The following is an 18,922-nucleotide window of genomic DNA, read 5'->3' as shown; positions in this document are numbered from 1 at the left end:
ACTGTGTCATTTATTCTGTATTATCAATTCAGTGTTGAAGATCTATGGGTTTACTGTGTCATTTGCCATGCAGAATTAATTTCCATGCCTACAAGTGTATACTTGACTAAGGGTGCTAGTTTCTTTCATGGAGACATGGTGCAGCATGTATTACATCCCTGACATTTCCTACAAACTTATTTCTTAATCTTACATGCATTTCATACCAGCCTTTTTCTGCTTATTATTCATTACTAGGGTTATTCCTCATTCCCCCAGCAGCAGACACTTGAAAATGTCTGCAGGATCCAGATCACTGATGCTTTCAGGTGAAATCTTTGCCCAATTAATGAGCATGTATTAAAATCAGTTTAATTTAGTTATAACAACAGTGCTTTGCATACATTTTCTGGACCTAAGTTTGCAGGCTTCATGTAGATTACTATGCAAATGCCTCATTGGAAATAAGAGGCATTATGTTTTTCCACCCGTGTTCAGCTCTGTCTGCTTCTAACCCCAGTTCTCTCCCTGCCCTGCTTCTCAGGTCTTCTGGAAGATTCTAGGGGCAGGTGACAGTGCTGCCACCACATCATGATGCTCTGAACCACCAAGTCACTTCTTCCTATGCTCCTCAATAAGCCCATACCAGAGCCCTGCTCTGGCCTGATATCCAGCTAACACAGGTCCTGCCCTGATGTTTAGTGGGACTCCGTGCTGTGCTTCACTTTTAATATGTTTTTACCTTACCAGTTGGGAATTGCTGTTCTTAAAGGTACCCTAATGGTTGGCACAGTAAAAATATGACCATTAAGCTATCAAGATATTTGTAGTCCAAACCAGCCAGGCTATGATACCACAAAAAGCAGCATAGTAAACAAACACACAAAATGACATAGAGAATAATTAATACCAAATTGAAAACAGCACACTAAAGTAATACTTGCTGTAGATGTTAAGGAGAAAAATCACATAGATACAGCAAAGGAAGAGAGGCTTTGAAAATGAAGCATAGAATCAATGAGTTTTCAGATCATCAAGTCCAACCATCACTCCAGGATTGCCAAGTCCACCATTAAACCATGTCACTAAGGGCCTCGTCTACACAATCTTTGAACACTTCCAGGGACAGTGATTCCACTGCTTCCCTGGGCAGCCTGTTCCAGTGCCTGATCACCCTCTCTGTGAAGACAATTTTTCCTAATATCCAGCTAATATGCAGCTTGAGATAATTTCCTTTTGTCCTATCGCTTGTTACTTGGGAGATCAACCCCCGCCTCACTGCAACCTCCTTTCAGGCAGTTGTAGAGAACACTAAGGTTCTCCCTGAACCTTCTCTTCTCCAGACTAAACAACCCCAGTTCTTCATAAGACCGCTTCTCCATATCCTTCACCAGCTTATTGCCCTCTTCTGGACATGTTCCAGCATATCAGTATCTCTCATGTAGTGAGGGGGCCAAAACTGAACACAGAATTCGAGGTGTGGGCACACAAGCGCCCAATACAAATGATCACTGCCCTGGCCCTGCTGACTACTCCATTTCTGATACAAGCCAGGACGCCATTGGCACTCGTGGCTGCCTGAGCACAAGCTCAATCCTGTTCAGCTGGCATCAATCAACACCCCCAGGTCCTTTTCCACTGAGCAGCTTTCTAGCCACTCCTTGGCAGGTCTGTAGCACTGCATGGCGTTATTGTGGCCCAAATGCAGGGACAGGCACTTGCACTCAACATAGTGTTGCCTGCAAATGTACTGAGGCTGCATGCAATCCAATCATCCAGATCATCAGTGAAGATATGGAACAAGACTGGCCCTAGTGACTGGTTGCCGACTAGATGTGCCACCATTTGCCACCACTCTTTGGGTGCTCCCATCCAGCCAGTTTTCTATACAGTGAAAACAATTCTTAGCCCTGTGTCTTTGGACTTTAGTGGAAAAGTCTCCTAAACAGAACAATTTCAAATGGTGGGATGAAGAGGGGTACCAGAAGGACTTTCTTGTAAGTGCAAAAAGATACGGGCACATCTCCCGCAAATGTGGGCTTCCCTGGTCCTAAATCAGCACTTTACCTTTTGCTTGGCAGCTTTGAAAGCTGTTGTTATGTCCTGAATAATAAGGCCCATTTTCTCTGTATTAATGGTGGCAGATGTTTGCTACCATGCATCATAAGTCTGAAGGTGTATTTCCATAGTAAATACAGAGGATGAAACCTACTATTTGAATGTCATTCCCACAGCTCGACTAACACTCTGTCACTGTCATTTTAGCATCCTAATTACATCAACATTGTCCTTTGTGACTCATACTGCAGATTTCCAATCAAAATGTCTCTGATGAGGCAAGTAATATTATGGCAATCAGGCAGCTGAGCAACATCTCTAAATAATCCTAGCCAGTTCAACATCCCAACTGCACTGTAGAACATCGATCTGAACAGCTAAATGTAGCAGGAAGGTACACATCAGTCTGAACTGCTCTAGTTTAGATAGCTATTGAGGAACAATTAAATATGCATGAGAATTGCCAGACTTCAGTGCATCTCACCCCTGGAACCTGATAACATTGAATGATGGTAAAGAAACAGCAAGAAAATATAATTTATGTTGGTTGGTACCTTCCCTGTGTGCTTGTATACATGCAAATGAATTCCCACAAAAAAATTCCCACACCATAGACTTATTAAAAATGTTTTCCCCAGGAAGCCTTATGTTCCTGAGTACTGCAGCACTGTGAATGCACAGAACTTCCATTTTCTCAAAGAAATAAATTTCTAGGAATCACAGCTGTAGAACAAAGGTTCAAAAATTAACCTGGTGCACTACAAAAACTAGAGAAGAAAAAAACACGGCACTGACTAAAAGAAATCCTGTTATGGTACTGTGGGAAAGCAGCTCTGGAGTTTCACTGTTTGGTACTTTCAGTACAGTTTAAGGAGCTTGCTTCTTGTTCTCTCAAGGCAGAGGACTTTTAATGTGAAGGTTTGAAATAGTCTCAAACAAATGCTCTTTTTTACCCCTTTTTTGGGTTTTTTTTTTCTTTTCCTTAGGTGTCACACAGATCCGAACCATGACTGCAGAATACTTTGTGTCTTGAGCAAAATGAGGCTGAATACACTTGGCTGCAAGGCTTCATTAGGAGCTGGTTTAGCAATAGAGTAGACCCAGAGGAGAAAAAAGCTTGAGTGAAATTCTCTGTATTTTGGAACTCATCAGAGATATGGCATGGATACGGTTTTAACTGCTCTAACACTATTACTGGCACAGGACGACTGCTATAATTTAGAGAAATTTGCCATTGATTAGGTGATCCCATGATTTTACTGCATGTTAGGGCTATGCTAGTTGGGATGTGCTGTGGTGTACTTTCTGGACAGTTTTGGCTGATTTTTGTTTTTCTCCTAAAATGATCCATGAAGTTCTGTAGCACAGGGTCCCATTTTCTGTTTAGGACTCCAAGACTAGGATACTGGTAAAGCAAAGATTCTTGCTGCTCAAGCTTTTCTCCTCCCTGAGAATTTTATGCCACTACTGCCTGCACAGGATTGCCATTTGGTAGAGAAAACAATGCTTGTGGCTTGCCAGCAATTCTAAAATCACTGCCCTCCCTTCTAAAACATGAAGTGAAATGAAGAATGTGTTTAGTTTATGATAGTGCAAAAATACACAGAACTTTTATTCTGCTGGGGAAAGGTATCCTGAAATGAAATGCCCCAAACGTCTCAGAGCTGCTTATGCTATAAGTAGCTAAAAGTGATCTGGGATCTGTTCTTGGGCAGGAATCCATCAGAACTCTCTGTTCTGAACAGGACATTGATCTGCAGAAAGTCTACCCAAATGTGTATGTTCCCCATTCACATTCTGCTCTTTTCCACAGATTTTCCTCTGATTTTCAATCTTAATACTCAAAGTATCAGTGTTTAAAATTGCTTCCAAAGGACTGCTGACTGTTACAGCATAAGTTTGGAAGTGCTGCTATCAAAGGCATAATTAGCCTGCAAACAAGCCTCCTTTTCCAAGTAACTGTGGAAATAATAATGACTGGGCTGGTATTAAATTTTGCTATGTATGAAAAGATTTATCTTACATAAATAAAATCTCCCTCTATACTATCAGGGAGAGGTTTATCTCAGTGTAACTAAGACTGGTTCCCTTGTACTTATTGAATTCTCTATTGAGTAATTGGGATCTGTGACAGCTTTGGGCTTGCAAATCAGCACAGACCAGATCCAGCAGACTGGAAAAATAAAAAGGGAAAAGTAATCAATTAATTTACTTTCTAATATTGGTGTCAAGTGCATGAAATGGGTTGCACTGATCACTGAAGAAACTGAGCTGCACTTCTGGTAGGTCCATATCATTGGATCTTAACCTTAGCATCTGTGCCCTCCAAATAAGCCCAAAGTTAGCCATTTAGCTTCAGATATCATGTGAGCACAAGCTGTAATCTGTGTCCTCCAGGAGGACTTTCTCCACTGATGCCCTTAAACTCAACCCGGAGCAGAGCTGACTTGCTTCTTGAATATGGCCAGAACAGTTATACAAGATAAATCTTATACAACACAAACACTGTGACAGTCCTTAGAAATTATAGTTTGTTAGCAGTTATTAATTTGTGCAAGAGGGCAAGGAAGTCAGAACTTTGCTCACAGAAGGCATGTACTGGTAATAGTACGCTACATAGCACTTAAGTGTAAAGGCTTTGCCATCAAAAAGATTGCTATGCACTTTTTTGATGGACACCAAGCTTTTTCATTTGGTAGAATATAACCTCTATTCTAATATGATTTGAATGCTTGAAAGAAGCCATTCTTAGTCTCAAGGTGATACTAAGAAAGGACAGATGGTTACAGAGGAAGAGCAGAGTAGGTAAATACACTCCAAGCTGATATGCAGTACAGCTATTATTTTTATGTTTCCTCTCCCCTTGTAGATTATATATTTAGAGACTTTGTGAAGAGGCAAATGTTATAAAAAAGAAAATGTTAAGTAAAGATATATTCATCACAGGAAAATGACCCAATCTATCATTCTATTTTCTGAAACATAGGAGTAGATAGTACCAGCAGTCTCTGTTCATTTGTTCATTACTTTCAGAGATGTTTCAAACTTTTTAGTTTGCATGGATCTGAAAAAAGAAAAAAAAAGGAAGGAAGGAAAGAAGGAAGGAAGGAAGGCAGGAAGGAAGGAAAAGAAAAAGAAAAAAAGAAAAGGAAAAAAAAAGAAAAGGAAAAGAAAAAAGGAAGAAATAGAAATAGAAAAAGAAAATAGAAAAGGAAAAGGAAAAGGAAAAGAAAAAGAAATAGAAATAGAAAAAGAAAACAGAAAAAGAAAAGAAAAAGAAAAAGAAAAGAAGAAGAAAGAAAAAGAAAAATCAGTAGACTGTGGCAGATATGCAGTAGTAAAAAAATGTAAGTATTTATGGACATCTGTCTTATTTTAACTTTTTACTGCATATTACTGTTGTGTTATGCCACTGTGGCCTGTTGCTATTAAGACACAGTAACAAAGGAATAATTTGAAAAAGATTATTTTTTTGGTTTGTTGAATTTGGTATGTTTAAGTTTGGTTGGTTTTGTTTGTTTGGGTAAGCTTTTGGTTGTGATGGACTCTAATATCCATAAGGCAAAAGTTAGCCCTACTTCCTTTCTTAGTTCTCTTCTCTTGGCTACTTCGGATAATTTCTCCAGATCATGATTTCCAACTCAGAGCAATTACAGATGTGATCACTGGTAGCTCCTTGCAACGAAACTGTCCATTGCAAATCTGTAAGAATATGCTGTTTATAAACTCATAATATAGTTTTATGAACTTAGTCATCTTGTCATCCGTATGGTTTAGAAATCAACCACTATTTTCAAAACCTAGGCATTTTAATTAACCTACAGACTTCAATTTCCTAAAAGTTACATGTCTGTTCAAGGCTGTTTTTATAGTCTACTTATATTAAAGGAGAGAGCTAGACATCTCAGTAAGTAATTCAACTCATCATAAAATAACTGTCTGGGAGGGAGAGCAGATACTTATTTTTGATTTCCCCTTGGGCTGTAGAGTCATCAGTCCCCTTGGAGTCAAGTGTATGAAGCAAGGTCAGTCCTTTCTGGGTTGGCAGGTAGGGGATGTAAGGAGCAGCTGTCTGTAACACTGTTCTGGAAAACAGGCAAATCAAATCTAAATCCCTTCTATGTTTGATTTGGCTTCCTATCTTCTAGTAAAGAAGCTTAACATCCTAGAAGACATATAGAAAGAAAGGCCTTCATGCATTCCAGGTGAAACTTAAATATTTCACTACTGTAGCAAAACATGAACCTGATCAAAACACTGTGGCTGTGGCAAAAAACGTCCTCCATCTGTGATATATCCCAGAATATAGCAGCTTTACGTGAGAGCCTGCAGAAGGCGTAAATCTCTGCTTCAAAACTTCAAATAAAACAGATTTTAAGTGTCACGGCATTTTAGGCGAGTACTTTGAGCTACATGTCAAACAGATATCCTTCCCCTCTCTCCATGCGGACTTGTGAAGCTCAGGCAAGCTCCCAAAATGGCAATGGAGTCCAAGGATGCAGGTAACATAGAATTCATTTTGATTTGAGATTCCTAGCAGGGTAATTGTATAACCCTGGGCTTTCAACTGTTCAGTAATAGTAAAAGGGTGGTTTGTTTCCTCAGAGCTCAGGAGCCAATATATGGACTTTTAAGGTGAAGACCTCACTGACAAAATCTTGGAGGCAGAGATTTCCAGACAGGGGCAACCTATGTGGCAGCTGAGAGGGTGTAATGTCTCACAGGTGCCTAAATATTTGAATTTAGCAACATGAAGGGCCCATAGGTCAAATGTTTTCCTTTTATGCCAGAACTTAAAAATTCAACTAACATGCCAGGGTGAATTTTGTAGTTTCTGGGTATTATTGTATTCAATTATTAACATTCATGCCTTCAAATACTGCCTTTTCCAACCCTTGTACTTACTTTTGAAAATGAGAGGTTAGAAACTGTTGTATAACATGCTTTTAAAAACTACCCTCCCATTTCTTCAGAAAAATATAGAGCTTTTGATGTTTCAAACAGTGCTTTAATTTTCATAACAACAGGTTTGCATAGAATGTTATGGAGAAAAAATAAAAAAGGAGAATGTAAATGCTAGTCTTTTAGGGCTTTGATATGTTTGAAAATGGAATCTAATTAAACCTCTGTATTTGATAATCTTTGTCTTCATAAAATTTCTGTGGGTGTTATTAGCTGTTTTTTACCATGAAAACATAAAAAAACCCACCATGATTATTTTCAGATTTGTGTTTTGGTTTTTTGCTATCATAATCACATGAGAAAACTGCTTGAATATATTCAATATTAAAATCAGCAAATAGTTTTTAAGGAGAGAAGGTAGTTAACTTCTCTTCTTAATGACGCTTTTTATTTAGACTATTCATGAGATGTATCATGAGTGAGAGAGACATTGCAGAAAAAGACTGTTCTTTGGATAAAGAACCAAACTAGGAATCAGCAGAATTTGAGTCTATTTTCACATCTTCAGCAGACTTACTATGTGACCTTAACCAAAGTACTTAATTATTCTGCTCCACAGTTTATCTATGTAATGGAAATAATGTCAGTCAATTTACTGAGAGGTTGTGGGGATTAATTATTTAATATTTAGATCTTCAGATAGAATACACACAGAATTGCAGATTATGATGGATGATTAACATTCTTTTTCTATTACCAAAATCTGAAATTATAGCCTTGCTAATTTATTGCACAAAAATCTTCACTTTTTATAGCCCTTCATCCAACAACTACCCTGCTTGAAATGTATTGAGCAACAAATGTAAAGTCCTTCTCTTGACTCTTAAGTAATACCCAAGTTATTCTTAGAGGCAGCAGTGAACAATAATGTGCAAGTCTATCTTTGTTGCTTGCACCTGCCATTTCCACAGAAGGATGAGTTAAGGTTATCTTCCAGATAATGTATATTTATCATAATTTAACATTTTAAAAAATAACCAAAACCAACAGAGAGCACATAGACTGCAGGCTTAGCGTGCAGGTACAGGAGATGTAAAAAAAACCCAACTTTCTGCTGCTTGTCAGAGCTGAAGAGTATGCTCACAGACAACAGAAAAAAAATTGTTTTGAAGGTGCTGGGCTTCTGAAACACAGATCTAGCCAACACAGCTGTTGAATCTGGCTAACTCAGATAGCATATTAAGCAAACCTCTCAAGCAGTACTTAAAAGAAAAAGGCCCCATATATGCCCTAGAGTTGTGCTAAACATGCTCTAATTGACACTGATGAATTGTTCAGAGTGGTGTTACAAGTACCCATTTTGAACCAACAAGTAATTATCAAAAAGTCTTTAAAAATTCAATATATTAAGGTAAATGGTCGTTTTAATCCAAACACTTTCTTGAAGTTATTGGCTGTACTTCACGAATTATTACTTTGGATTGGGGTATGTTGGCAAAGGTCTTCAACTCCTTTAAACACCCTGATGTAAAGATTGCATCAAGTACTGAAAAAAGATTAACTCCCCACCTGATTTATTTGTCAACACACACTAGGAAAAGGTGGCATGTATCATTTCTGGTACTGAAATGAATGAGGTGTTGAGTATAGGATTGATATACCTGTGACCATATCCTAAGATGAGTCCTACATACCAGCGTCCTGCTCCTGACTATGCACAAGGCACACAGCAAAGCCCAAGTTAGCTTACAGCTCGTCTGTGGTCTCCTCCTACATACGTGCAAGGAAAAGTGTTTTTTACTGTAGGGCTGAGGCACAGTTTGGAGGACAAAGAACTCATGCAATCACTTTAGAGAAAAAAAGAGAAAGCGAGACTCCACTCTTTCACAGGAAGGCACCCAGCAGATTTAGACTAGATGAGAGAAATCCAACAATTTTACCTGTGCTACTCTTATGTGTGAGGGTGATGCCACTAAAAGGGGCGTATATCAGCCTCATAGCTTAATGTGAATTTTTACATATGCATTTGATTCATGTCTTCATGAACAAAGAGATCACCTGTGAAAGCAAGATTAATTGCATGAGCCTTGGGAGACCATCCACTGTGATGTTTAAACCATGGGAAGCAGACATGAATTAGCCTATGATCTTGCGATGCTGCTGCAAGCAAAGATTACACTACATGAAAGGATCTGTCTGTAAGGGTTCATGAAGCTTGAATTAGGCTTGAACAGTCTAAATGACTTTTCTTATTTTCTTACTTTCTGTGACCTCCATTTCTGAGTGTGGCAGCATAAACAGATAATTTTAAATACCCTCACCTATGTAAATGCTATGTAGGAAAGATCTTCCACCTGCGACTTGAATCTCTTCTGGTACTTTACCTATATGTATCACCTTTGAACACAGAAACTGTTTCTGATAAACCTAGATCCTACCCTGCAGTAAACATGGATTCTCTCCCCCAGCTGACTGGGAAACTTGTATTTCTTGGTCTTGATGAGCAAACAAAGTCCTGCTAATTCTACAACATGAAAAAGAGTGAAAGCAGCTGCTCTGAATCAGCTCAGTTCTGGTATGACTGCTGCTCAGAGATAATCATACGTTAGGCAGCCAGAAAAATATAATGTGAAATTTCACTATAGTTTTCTCACATAGAAGAGAAGTTCATGTTTTGAGGGCGGCTAAGCCCATTTGAGAGCCTTATTCAGAGCCTATGAAAACTGAGGATCAAAATCTCTTAGGTAAATTCTGCCAGCTTTTTCTTCTTGAGAACAAGATCCCAGATGTGGTGACTCCCCAGTGTGAAAAGTCATCCTAGGGCTAGCATCTTTTGGTCCAGTAAAGAGAAAAAGAAATCCACATCTTCATGAAGAAAAGTCTAATATCATTATAAAAAGCATTTTCTTTAACACAGAGAAAAATCTAATGTTATCACATAAAATATCTAAGACATATTGTCATGAGCAGTAAGTATGAAATGCAATGATATCAGAAGCATTCTACACCTTGTCTATAGACTCGGTTAAATTGTATAACTGGAACTGGTATAAGGTTCAGGGTAGTGTATACACACCTCTTGTCTGTGCATGTCTTATCTAGCTTCTTTCAAAATAAAGATTTAAAGACAGTGTCACTAGTTAGAGTGTTGCAGATTATGAGGAGCTTATTATTGGTTAACTCCCACCACTAACCCAGGATCTAAATTCCATCATGTAAACAGGCCATTGTAAACACAAAATAAAAAAAGCAACCCAGAAAATAAAACACAACAAACACAGATCCAAATATGTTTTATGATAGTGATGTGGCAAAGAAAATATCAGAATAAAATGATTAGAAAGTAAGAAACAAAGATTGCTGTTTACTTACTCAATTAAAATGATAATTTCCTTTTTTTCATTTAAAATGGTTTTAGTAACATCTAAACCTATAAATAAGTTTTACTGTGATGAAGAAAACCAGTGTCTTTTCAGGACAGAATCATAATCTTTTATATCAAACTCAAACAGAATTAAACATATGTCAGTGTGAAATTCACAAAAAAAGAGGAAGAAAGTACAATTTCATATTACTGAATGACCGTTATGGACATCAGAGCCGCTGGCCATGACAACTGAAAATGACACATCTGAGCCACATAATATATAAAGTTCAAATGTGTTATATAAACTAAGAATGCAAAGGAAAAACCTCCACTATTTCCAACTTACAGGTCAGAAAATTGGGGATACCCTTAGGACGACAAGTTGCCAATATGTCAAATGAATATGATTATATTTTAACACATCAATTTCCAACTTACAGGTCAGAAAATTGGGGATACCCTTAGGACGACAAGTTGCCAATATGTCAAATGAATATGATTATATTTTAACACATCAATTACATTTACAGGCTTGGATATGCATTTGTAATCTATCAGATTAACCTAACTGTCAGATGTGATTTGAAGTAACAGAAGGAAGCAATGCAATTAGAATACCAAAAAGGTACAACATGTTTATCCCTTTTTCTTCATGTTGCTCTGTCAAAATTTCACGTGTATTTGCCACACCTCTCCAGTATAAACTCCAGGAAACACAACCAACCAAACATGCAAAACATCAGGTATCTTATTTTGCACACTCATAACTCATTTTTTCATTTTTTATTTTTTTTTACCTTTTCCTAGGCATTTTGAACACATTAAGTACTTCAGTTGTAGTTTAGGTCTTTTCAAACTTAATTACATTTGTAAAGGTTACAAATATGAAAAATATTGATTTTATGTATGCTTTGTACACACTAAAAGTTTTCACTTAATTCACTGTTGTTGACTATCTCAGTAAATGCCGCAGTTTTGCTCTTGATTAGTCTTTGTTTTTCTCTGGATTATGCCACATTATCTTTCAAAACTGAGGTCAAAGTCTTGAATATTCCCAGCTTGCTGCTGTGCAGGGACAGGATTTTAAGTGAGTGTTGAAGCTTGCGTCTTTTTGGTCTGCTAAGGATATAGCTAGGCTTCTGCCAAATGCACCAAATGTACAGGATGCTTCAGAGCACAGCTCCAGGAGATAACAGTTGTTCTGCACATCCTCACTTTCAAGCAGTTGAATAACTCTTGGGTTAGGATATATATTAGATACATGCTTACAAGCAAAAATTGTACTGCAGGTAAACATACTAACTTAAAATGGAATTATCAGCTATTCGCTATAGTAAGATTTACCAGTGAGAAGTCTCCTGGATACCCTAAGCAGTTTCTAACACAAAATATTGAAAAATAACATCACAAAACCTCTAAATTCTCTACATTTACAGACGGTATTTTTTTCCACTCCCTCCTCTCCAACAGACTTTTATCTCAGTGTCTCTGTTTACGCTGTCAGGGAAGTAAAAAGTGAGTGTGTGTCTTTGTTCTCTTTTACTTCACCTCATATAGTATTAGCTCTCGGTCTCACACATTCTCATGAACTTTCAGTCTGATCTCATCTAGGAATCACAATTGTTAGCTCACCTTAAACAGCAGTTTACAAAGACATCACTAGTATAATGTGCGTAGCGCAGAGTCAAGGTCAGGTTGCTTAACATATGCATTTGTTCACATATTTTTGACTTTGTGCAAATGTGAGCTTGGGGACTGAGTTAGCAAGCTCAGTTTTCACAGAGATCATAAATGGAATAATTAAGGGTAAGTTTCTTCAGTGGTTTCAGACTGCATTTTTAAGATTTTTGGTGGTGTTTTAAAGGTTTCTTTTGTTTTAAATGTTAGTTAATATGTATAGAAAAGACATAAAGTTAGAGGGCATTACATTGTCTGAGAAATACTGAAATGCATGGAAATAGTGACTGGACTATAAAACGTGTGGAAAAGAACAAGGTTAAGACTGCAAACGTAACTTGTCATTTCCTGATGGCTCTAACCTGTACTACTATATGTTGCTAGAAAAATTGTCACCTCTCTCCCCCTCCTCCCCATACCACCCAGAGATGATTTAGATCATCTGGAAACCTGAAATACTTTTTTTTTTGTATACAATGTTTTATTATGAATGTTATTAGTTCGGTGAAATTTGCCCTGCACTTTTCTATTGAGTGATGTCTACCTTATGTAATATAGGATAGACAGAGCTACTCCATAACTGAGCTGATTTAGGTCATCAGGTGGCTCAAACTTCTTTAACATTTTGCAAAAAAACAAATAGGCACAGCACAGAATCCTCTCCTTTATAAAGGTGTATGAGTTTGGCTGGCTGATGTGCCACTTACACATTTGCTATTCTAAAATAGCACAGAAATAACATATCTTTTGGCAAGTTTCTGGAGGACCCCATCAAAACAGAAAGCTGATTGTATTATCATTAAGAATGTTCACATGCAGGCAGAAAACTTGCCACAAGGAAAGTTTTGCCTGAGCCAAGATACAACAAAGGATTGTAGCAAAAGAGAAGACAAAGATAACAGAAGTACAACTGGTGTATCAAGCATATTGGAAGGAGAAGAGATTCAGAGCAGCCCTCCGGAGAAGGACTTGGGGATGTTGGTCAATGAGAAAATGAACATGATCCAGCTTCAGTGTGGGCTCACAGCTCAGAAAGCCAACCGTATCAAAAGGAAGCATGACCAGCAGGTTGAAGGAAGTGATCCTGCCTCTCTACTCTGCTCTTGTGAGACCTCACTTGGAGTATTGTGTGCAGTTCTGGTGTCCTCAACATAAAAAGGACATGGAGCTGTTAGAACAAGTCCAGAGGAGGGCCACGAGGATGATCAGAGGACTGGAGCACCTCCCGTATGAAGACAGGCTGAGAAAGTTGGGGCTGTTCATCCTGGAGAAGAGAAGGCTGAATGGAGACCTCATACCAGCCTTCCAGTATCTGAAGGGGTCCTATAGGGATGCTGGAGAGGGACTCTTCTTTAGAGGATTGTAGTGGTAGGACAGGGGGTAACAGGTTCAAACTTAAACAGGGGAAATTTAGATTGGATATGAGGAAGAAGTTTTTTACTGTGAGGGAAGTGAGGCACTGGAATGGGTTGCCCAGGGAAATTGTGCATGCTCCATCTCTGGCAGTGTTCAAGACCAGGTTGGACAGAGCCTTGGGTGACACGGTTTAGTGTGAGGTGTCCCTGCCCATGGCAGGGGGATTGGATCTAGATGATCTTAAGGTCCTTTCTAACCCTAACTATTCTATGACTCTATAATTGTTTAGTATATTGTGCACCTGCAATTTGTAGCCATAGTGACATGGTTACTGCATCTTGGGCTTGGGACAAAGTGAACCCCTTGAAACAATAAGGAATTCATGGTCAAAACCAGATCCTGGTATTGTTTGAAAGATTAAAGGAGAAAATTTGGGATTGGTAGTACTAAAGGATGAGTTATTTGACAGTTTGGCAAAGTAGCCATTTGATTACCTGACTTGGCAATGAAACTAACTTTTCAGGTGTCCTGAAGTGAACTGCCTTCATCATAATACTAAAAATCACACCCACAGGTCTAAAAGATCCTGGTTCAGAGGAAGACCCCTCCTCTGAGCATGCATGGTGATTAGAAGGAATGACAGAGCAAATGTTATATAATGGATTTAGACCATTGTAACTGGGAGTGTACTTCTTTGTAACTTCTGTGTATATATACGTAACGAGAAAGTTGGTATTGGTGTGCTTGATTTGTAAAAAGATCCATCAAGCATGCAAGCCTGAATAAACACATTATCTCTCCTGAGTGTTTGGAACTGGGTTACTGCACACTGGGCACTAATCCCCTTTTCAGTCAACAAGATCATGTGTTTAATTATGCATGTCCAAATTGCTTTAGAAAACTTAAAATAGATGTATATCAACCATCCTGATTTCTGGTAAATTCACATCAGACTACTCTTTTTTTTACCTTTTTTTTTGGTGTTTTTTATTTTTTTTGAGGGGGACTTATTTTGTTTGCTTCTTTGTTTTGTTTTTTGTTTTTGTTTTTTTTTTTAAAAAAAAGAGTTTTCTTTCTACACAGTGTGTCCTTAGATGTTAATGGGAAGATCAGCTTTAGGAATCTATTGTAGCATTAAGGGGCTTAGAAGGAATCTGGAAGATGTTTGCCACCAGCCATAACAGCAAAACGAGTAAGGATGGACATGTTCCAAGGTGATGTGCAATGGCAAAAGCACAAAAGCTGACTCTGATGTGGTAGGAAACAGGGCAAGAAGGCAGAGCTTCAGTACAGAGGTGAGCCTGCCATAATGACAGACATGACTATTTTGGCAGCTCTATTTTTTATGAGCAGGAATGTGCAATGAGAAGAGTAGTTAAAAAACCAAGGTAAGAGCTTTAGCAGCAACCACAGGAAAACATAATGTAAATTCCTTTGGAGGAACAAGTGGCCATGGATGGCCTTATCATGGTAACAAAGGCAGGAGGAACTGAGTTGAGGAGTCACTGTTGTTTATACCATTTGGGCTGCCCAGACACTTTGCAAATAATGCCTTGTGTCAATCCAGATTAATGATGAAAAGGGATATGGGTAAAAGAAACACAAAGTGTCCTTATGTCCACACACTAAGTCAATGAGCTTACTACTGTTCCTTAGTTTATTCCCTTTCTCTCCGGTGTAATTTATAATTGTTCTATGTAGCAAGTATTCCCCATTATGGTCTTAAGTCTCTCCAGGCTGATTTCTATTTGCTCAGTGCTTGCTGAACCCCTGAAGTGACACAAATTTTTTAATCCTAAATGCATTATTTATTAGCTCAGTGCTTTTTGAGCAGTCAACTAACTTTGCACATAGCTTCTGCGGTGTTAGAACTTAAAAGTATACTGTCTTGGCTGCTTCAAAAGCCAGCATAATCTCTTCAGTTCAGCAGTGTGATCATAACAGTGAAGTTGCTCTCACATTGATGCTTTCAGTGAAGAGGCTTTCCCTGCAGCATATGTTGTGTACAGGTAAGGAAGGAGCTTTATGAGAGGCATTTATACCCAACAAGTAGAGTTTAAAAGACACATATAACTAATCCGGTGGGTGTTATTTCTATGAATTATGTCTCAAGAATTGCATTGCTCCTGATTTAAATAATTTCCTTACTAATTTTTCCATCAGTTTTCTCTGTCGAAACACAGGTACATTATCTAAATACAAAATTGCCCTAAAAATTACCCCAGCATACTAGAATCTTCTCCAAACTGAATGTTTCCATCCCAGATTACATTTCACAAATCAGCTTTCCATCTTACAACTGCTCCCTTTTCTTCCCTTTAAACACTTGTCTCCTAGGTGATATCATCTTAAACACTTTTTGAAACAAATTCTGCACAGGAGTTAAATGTCTTTTCCTCTGCTCTGAACACTTATACATTTTCTATGAATTTCTGCAGGCAGTGGAGTGACCACTTTTTTCTGTTTTTTCTCAGTAGAATGATGATTTTTCTTTCTGCAATAGGTTGATTATAATCCAACCCTCATGACATTTTTTGTAATTATTTTTTTCTAATGAAAAGGAAAACTAGAGAATGGAAGAATACAGTGCTCAGTGTAATTTGTCTTAAGAACTAGAAAACGGTTCAGGCAGCTACAGCTTAATGCTGCAATACGTAAAAGTTACACACTCGGAACCAAGAGTAATGTTTGCAGTGAAAAGTGCACTGTGCTACTAACAAGTGGAGAATCTGGAGCAGGGTTTACAATAGAAACCAGGTGTCCCTGCTCCCTTGAATGAATAAGATGTCTAGAAGTCTACAAGAGGGATTTGCACCTGTCAGAAGGTGAAACACTTTTATGCGTAAACCCATCGAGAACAGGGTGAATTTACAATTCTATTTGCTACAAGTAGGCATCTTAAGGTGGTAGGTAGTCATGTTTCTTAAAGTAGAACAACCCTGAAGCCCAGAACCTGAACTTAGCTACCAAAGTGGGTGTTGACTGATCTTTGCTTCCTATGATGTAAAGGACATATGACTAGAGTACAGTACTCAGTTGGAGCAAGTAGTTGCAGAACATTGTCCAAGTCAAAAAGCAGTGACTTACTGTGGAAAGAAGTTGGTGAGGTAACTTTTCCTTTTTTATTTTTTTTTTCTCCCTGTTGCAACTTGTCAGCCAAGAATATAAAAGATATGATGTTGGTTCAAAACCAAAGCTTGAAAGGCTTGTACCCTGCATATCTTGGGAACATAGAGCTTTGTGTTTATAACATTCACCTGAGAAAGAGCATGCTAGAGGTCTTCTGCCAGTGTGCTCAATTGTAGCTATTCAGTAAATGTATTGTTTGACCTGGAGATAATTGAAGAGATAAGAAGTAAATTTGCTCCTGTTGAGGAGGAGGCATAATAGTTACATTGCCTTAAAACACTCATCTTTAAAACAGAAGCTGCCTGTGAAGCTTGGTTGCTACATGGAATTTATACTTGGAAGTGTTTATTCTTTTCTGTTTGAACCTTCTGAATGTTTACACTTAAAATCAGCAAAATTACTCATGAACTTAGCACTGAGCACAGACAAAGTATTTGGATGGCCATGGAGACAAAATCAGGTACACAACAATTTAGTAGCAGAGATAGGAATTTCAGGATACATCTACTTATGTTAGTATAGACTTATCTCCCTTACATTCTAACATATATACAACTGGCATAGCTACTTTGGCTCCAAATGACGAGGTCCTTATTTGCTTCTGGTCTGCTGGGAAAGCCTCTCTTCAGGAAAGATCTTTGTGAGTCTTGAAAGCCATTTTATGCTTTCTCCAGCTTCATCCAAGAAAACCTATTTGGTTTTGATCTTGACATTATGTAAATTCTTTTGATGGAAATGAGGATGCATGATAATTTCTAGAAAGGGACTAGTCTCTTGAGGTCTGAAAGCCCTTCTATATTAAAGTGGTAATTATTGATGATTTCTTGCTTGGTTCACATAGGCATAAAAATATCAATAAATGTCTCTGCAAAATCCAGTAATGGTCTAAATATCATTGAAAAACTGAATAAGACCTCCTAGTTTTGTATTACAAAAAGGTATGCTATACTACATAATTGTCTTTGTTAAGAACAAATGCTTTTCAACTGCATAGCATTTTATCTCCTTTTGCTGCCTATCTGTTCAGCTGGCATACAAAAGCAAGTAATTATAAAAAAAAAATTGAATTTGTGACTAAAGTGAACGCCTAGTCTTTTTATAAAACAAATCTGCTACTTCAGCCTCAGGTAGTTTCTCTTTCAGCATTGTTAAGCTGATTGACAGTCAGTCCACATTGTTCATCAGAAAAGTTGAGAAAGCCATTTCTACCACAAGTGCTCTATTACTTTAAAAAGATCAAATAACTTCCTGCATTGTTCTAGCTGAAATGGTATTCACCATATCTAAGATTTTTTTTTCCAGTTTTATGCTTCTTTTCTATTGTCTCAATTTAGTCCGATCCTGCTGTTGTTATTTTTTTCCCCCTAGAACTGATCTTTTTTGCTATTTCTCTTAGTCCGTAATATTTTTCCTTATGCTATGTCATATGCTTTTATTTAACTGGTTATGTTATATATCTACGCAGCTCACAAAAAAGGTGGTTTAACAATACTTTCTTAACTAAGTTACTTCAAGGCACAGAATAGATTTTAATATAGTTTGCAATAGCAGGCAAACAATTTCTATAAATTAATAACTAGAATCACTTTGTATTTCTCCACAATTCAAAATAATATAAAGTTGTTACTTTTCCTTACTTCAGTAAGTTTCTAAAGGAACTATCATTTACATTACTGTATTCTGGTGATTCTACTGAACTGTTGTGTAGAGTTAAGTACATGCAAAAGCATTTCACAGGAATAACTTTAAGACAACAATAATCTTTGTGTATGTATTTAGAGAATACTGCCCCGGAACAATTTGAATTCAAGCACCAGATTGTTGGTTTGCGAAAGGCAAAGCCAAGACACATACACAACTTTCTTTGAACCTGCATATAAGTGCTAATATTTTTGGCACCTACATCTAAAAAAAAAATGAATATCGCTTAGGTAGCTGTAATGTGAACAATATCATTGTAGCTTGTCTATATATTAAAAAAGTGACATGTGATAGCCTTCTGGAAGTTCTGCATGAATGAAGAGTTTATGATAAACTCCAAAATCCATTCCCAAATCAAGGTTTATACGCATATTTGCTCCAGCATATATGTTTGTGTCTTGTGTCCTCTGAAGACACTGCAGCTACTTGTAGGCTAATAGATAGCAGAACAGGCTTAATAAAAATCACCAACAGATTTGTTTGAATAAGGACTGCATGATCAAGTTATTTACCAAGAGACTGGCAACTATCCAACACTACAGGACCTTAGAGGGGAAAAACACTCTTCACAAACAGTGAAGACAGGCTGATATTTCTGAAAAATATTAGAATTTGAGAACTACTCTCTTGGGATACATAGCAACATTATATTTCTGCTATATTTCAGCAGTGCTACCTGTGTTGGTCCTAGAATTTTAATCTGTTTGTATTAGGGCAAACTATATACCTCACAACTACATTCCGCTCACTGTT

At 37.7% G+C, this 18,922-nt stretch overlaps 1 protein-coding gene across 1 annotated transcript in view; it reads right to left on the bottom strand.

Moving 5' to 3' along the window:
- Positions 1-18,922, bottom strand: part of FUT9 (fucosyltransferase 9) — a 104,711-nt gene that overhangs the window by 18,747 nt on the left and 67,042 nt on the right. Inside the window, 1 exon segment of the mRNA XM_034060750.1 lies at positions 6,315-6,382. Within this exon segment, the coding sequence (XP_033916641.1) occupies positions 6,315-6,382 (68 nt within the window).

The sequence above is a fragment of the Melopsittacus undulatus genome, chromosome 3 (genome assembly GCF_012275295.1).
Source record: "Melopsittacus undulatus isolate bMelUnd1 chromosome 3, bMelUnd1.mat.Z, whole genome shotgun sequence".
Classification (NCBI taxonomy): Eukaryota; Metazoa; Chordata; class Aves; order Psittaciformes; family Psittaculidae; genus Melopsittacus; species Melopsittacus undulatus.
This window is presented reverse-complemented; position numbering and strand designations above follow the sequence as displayed.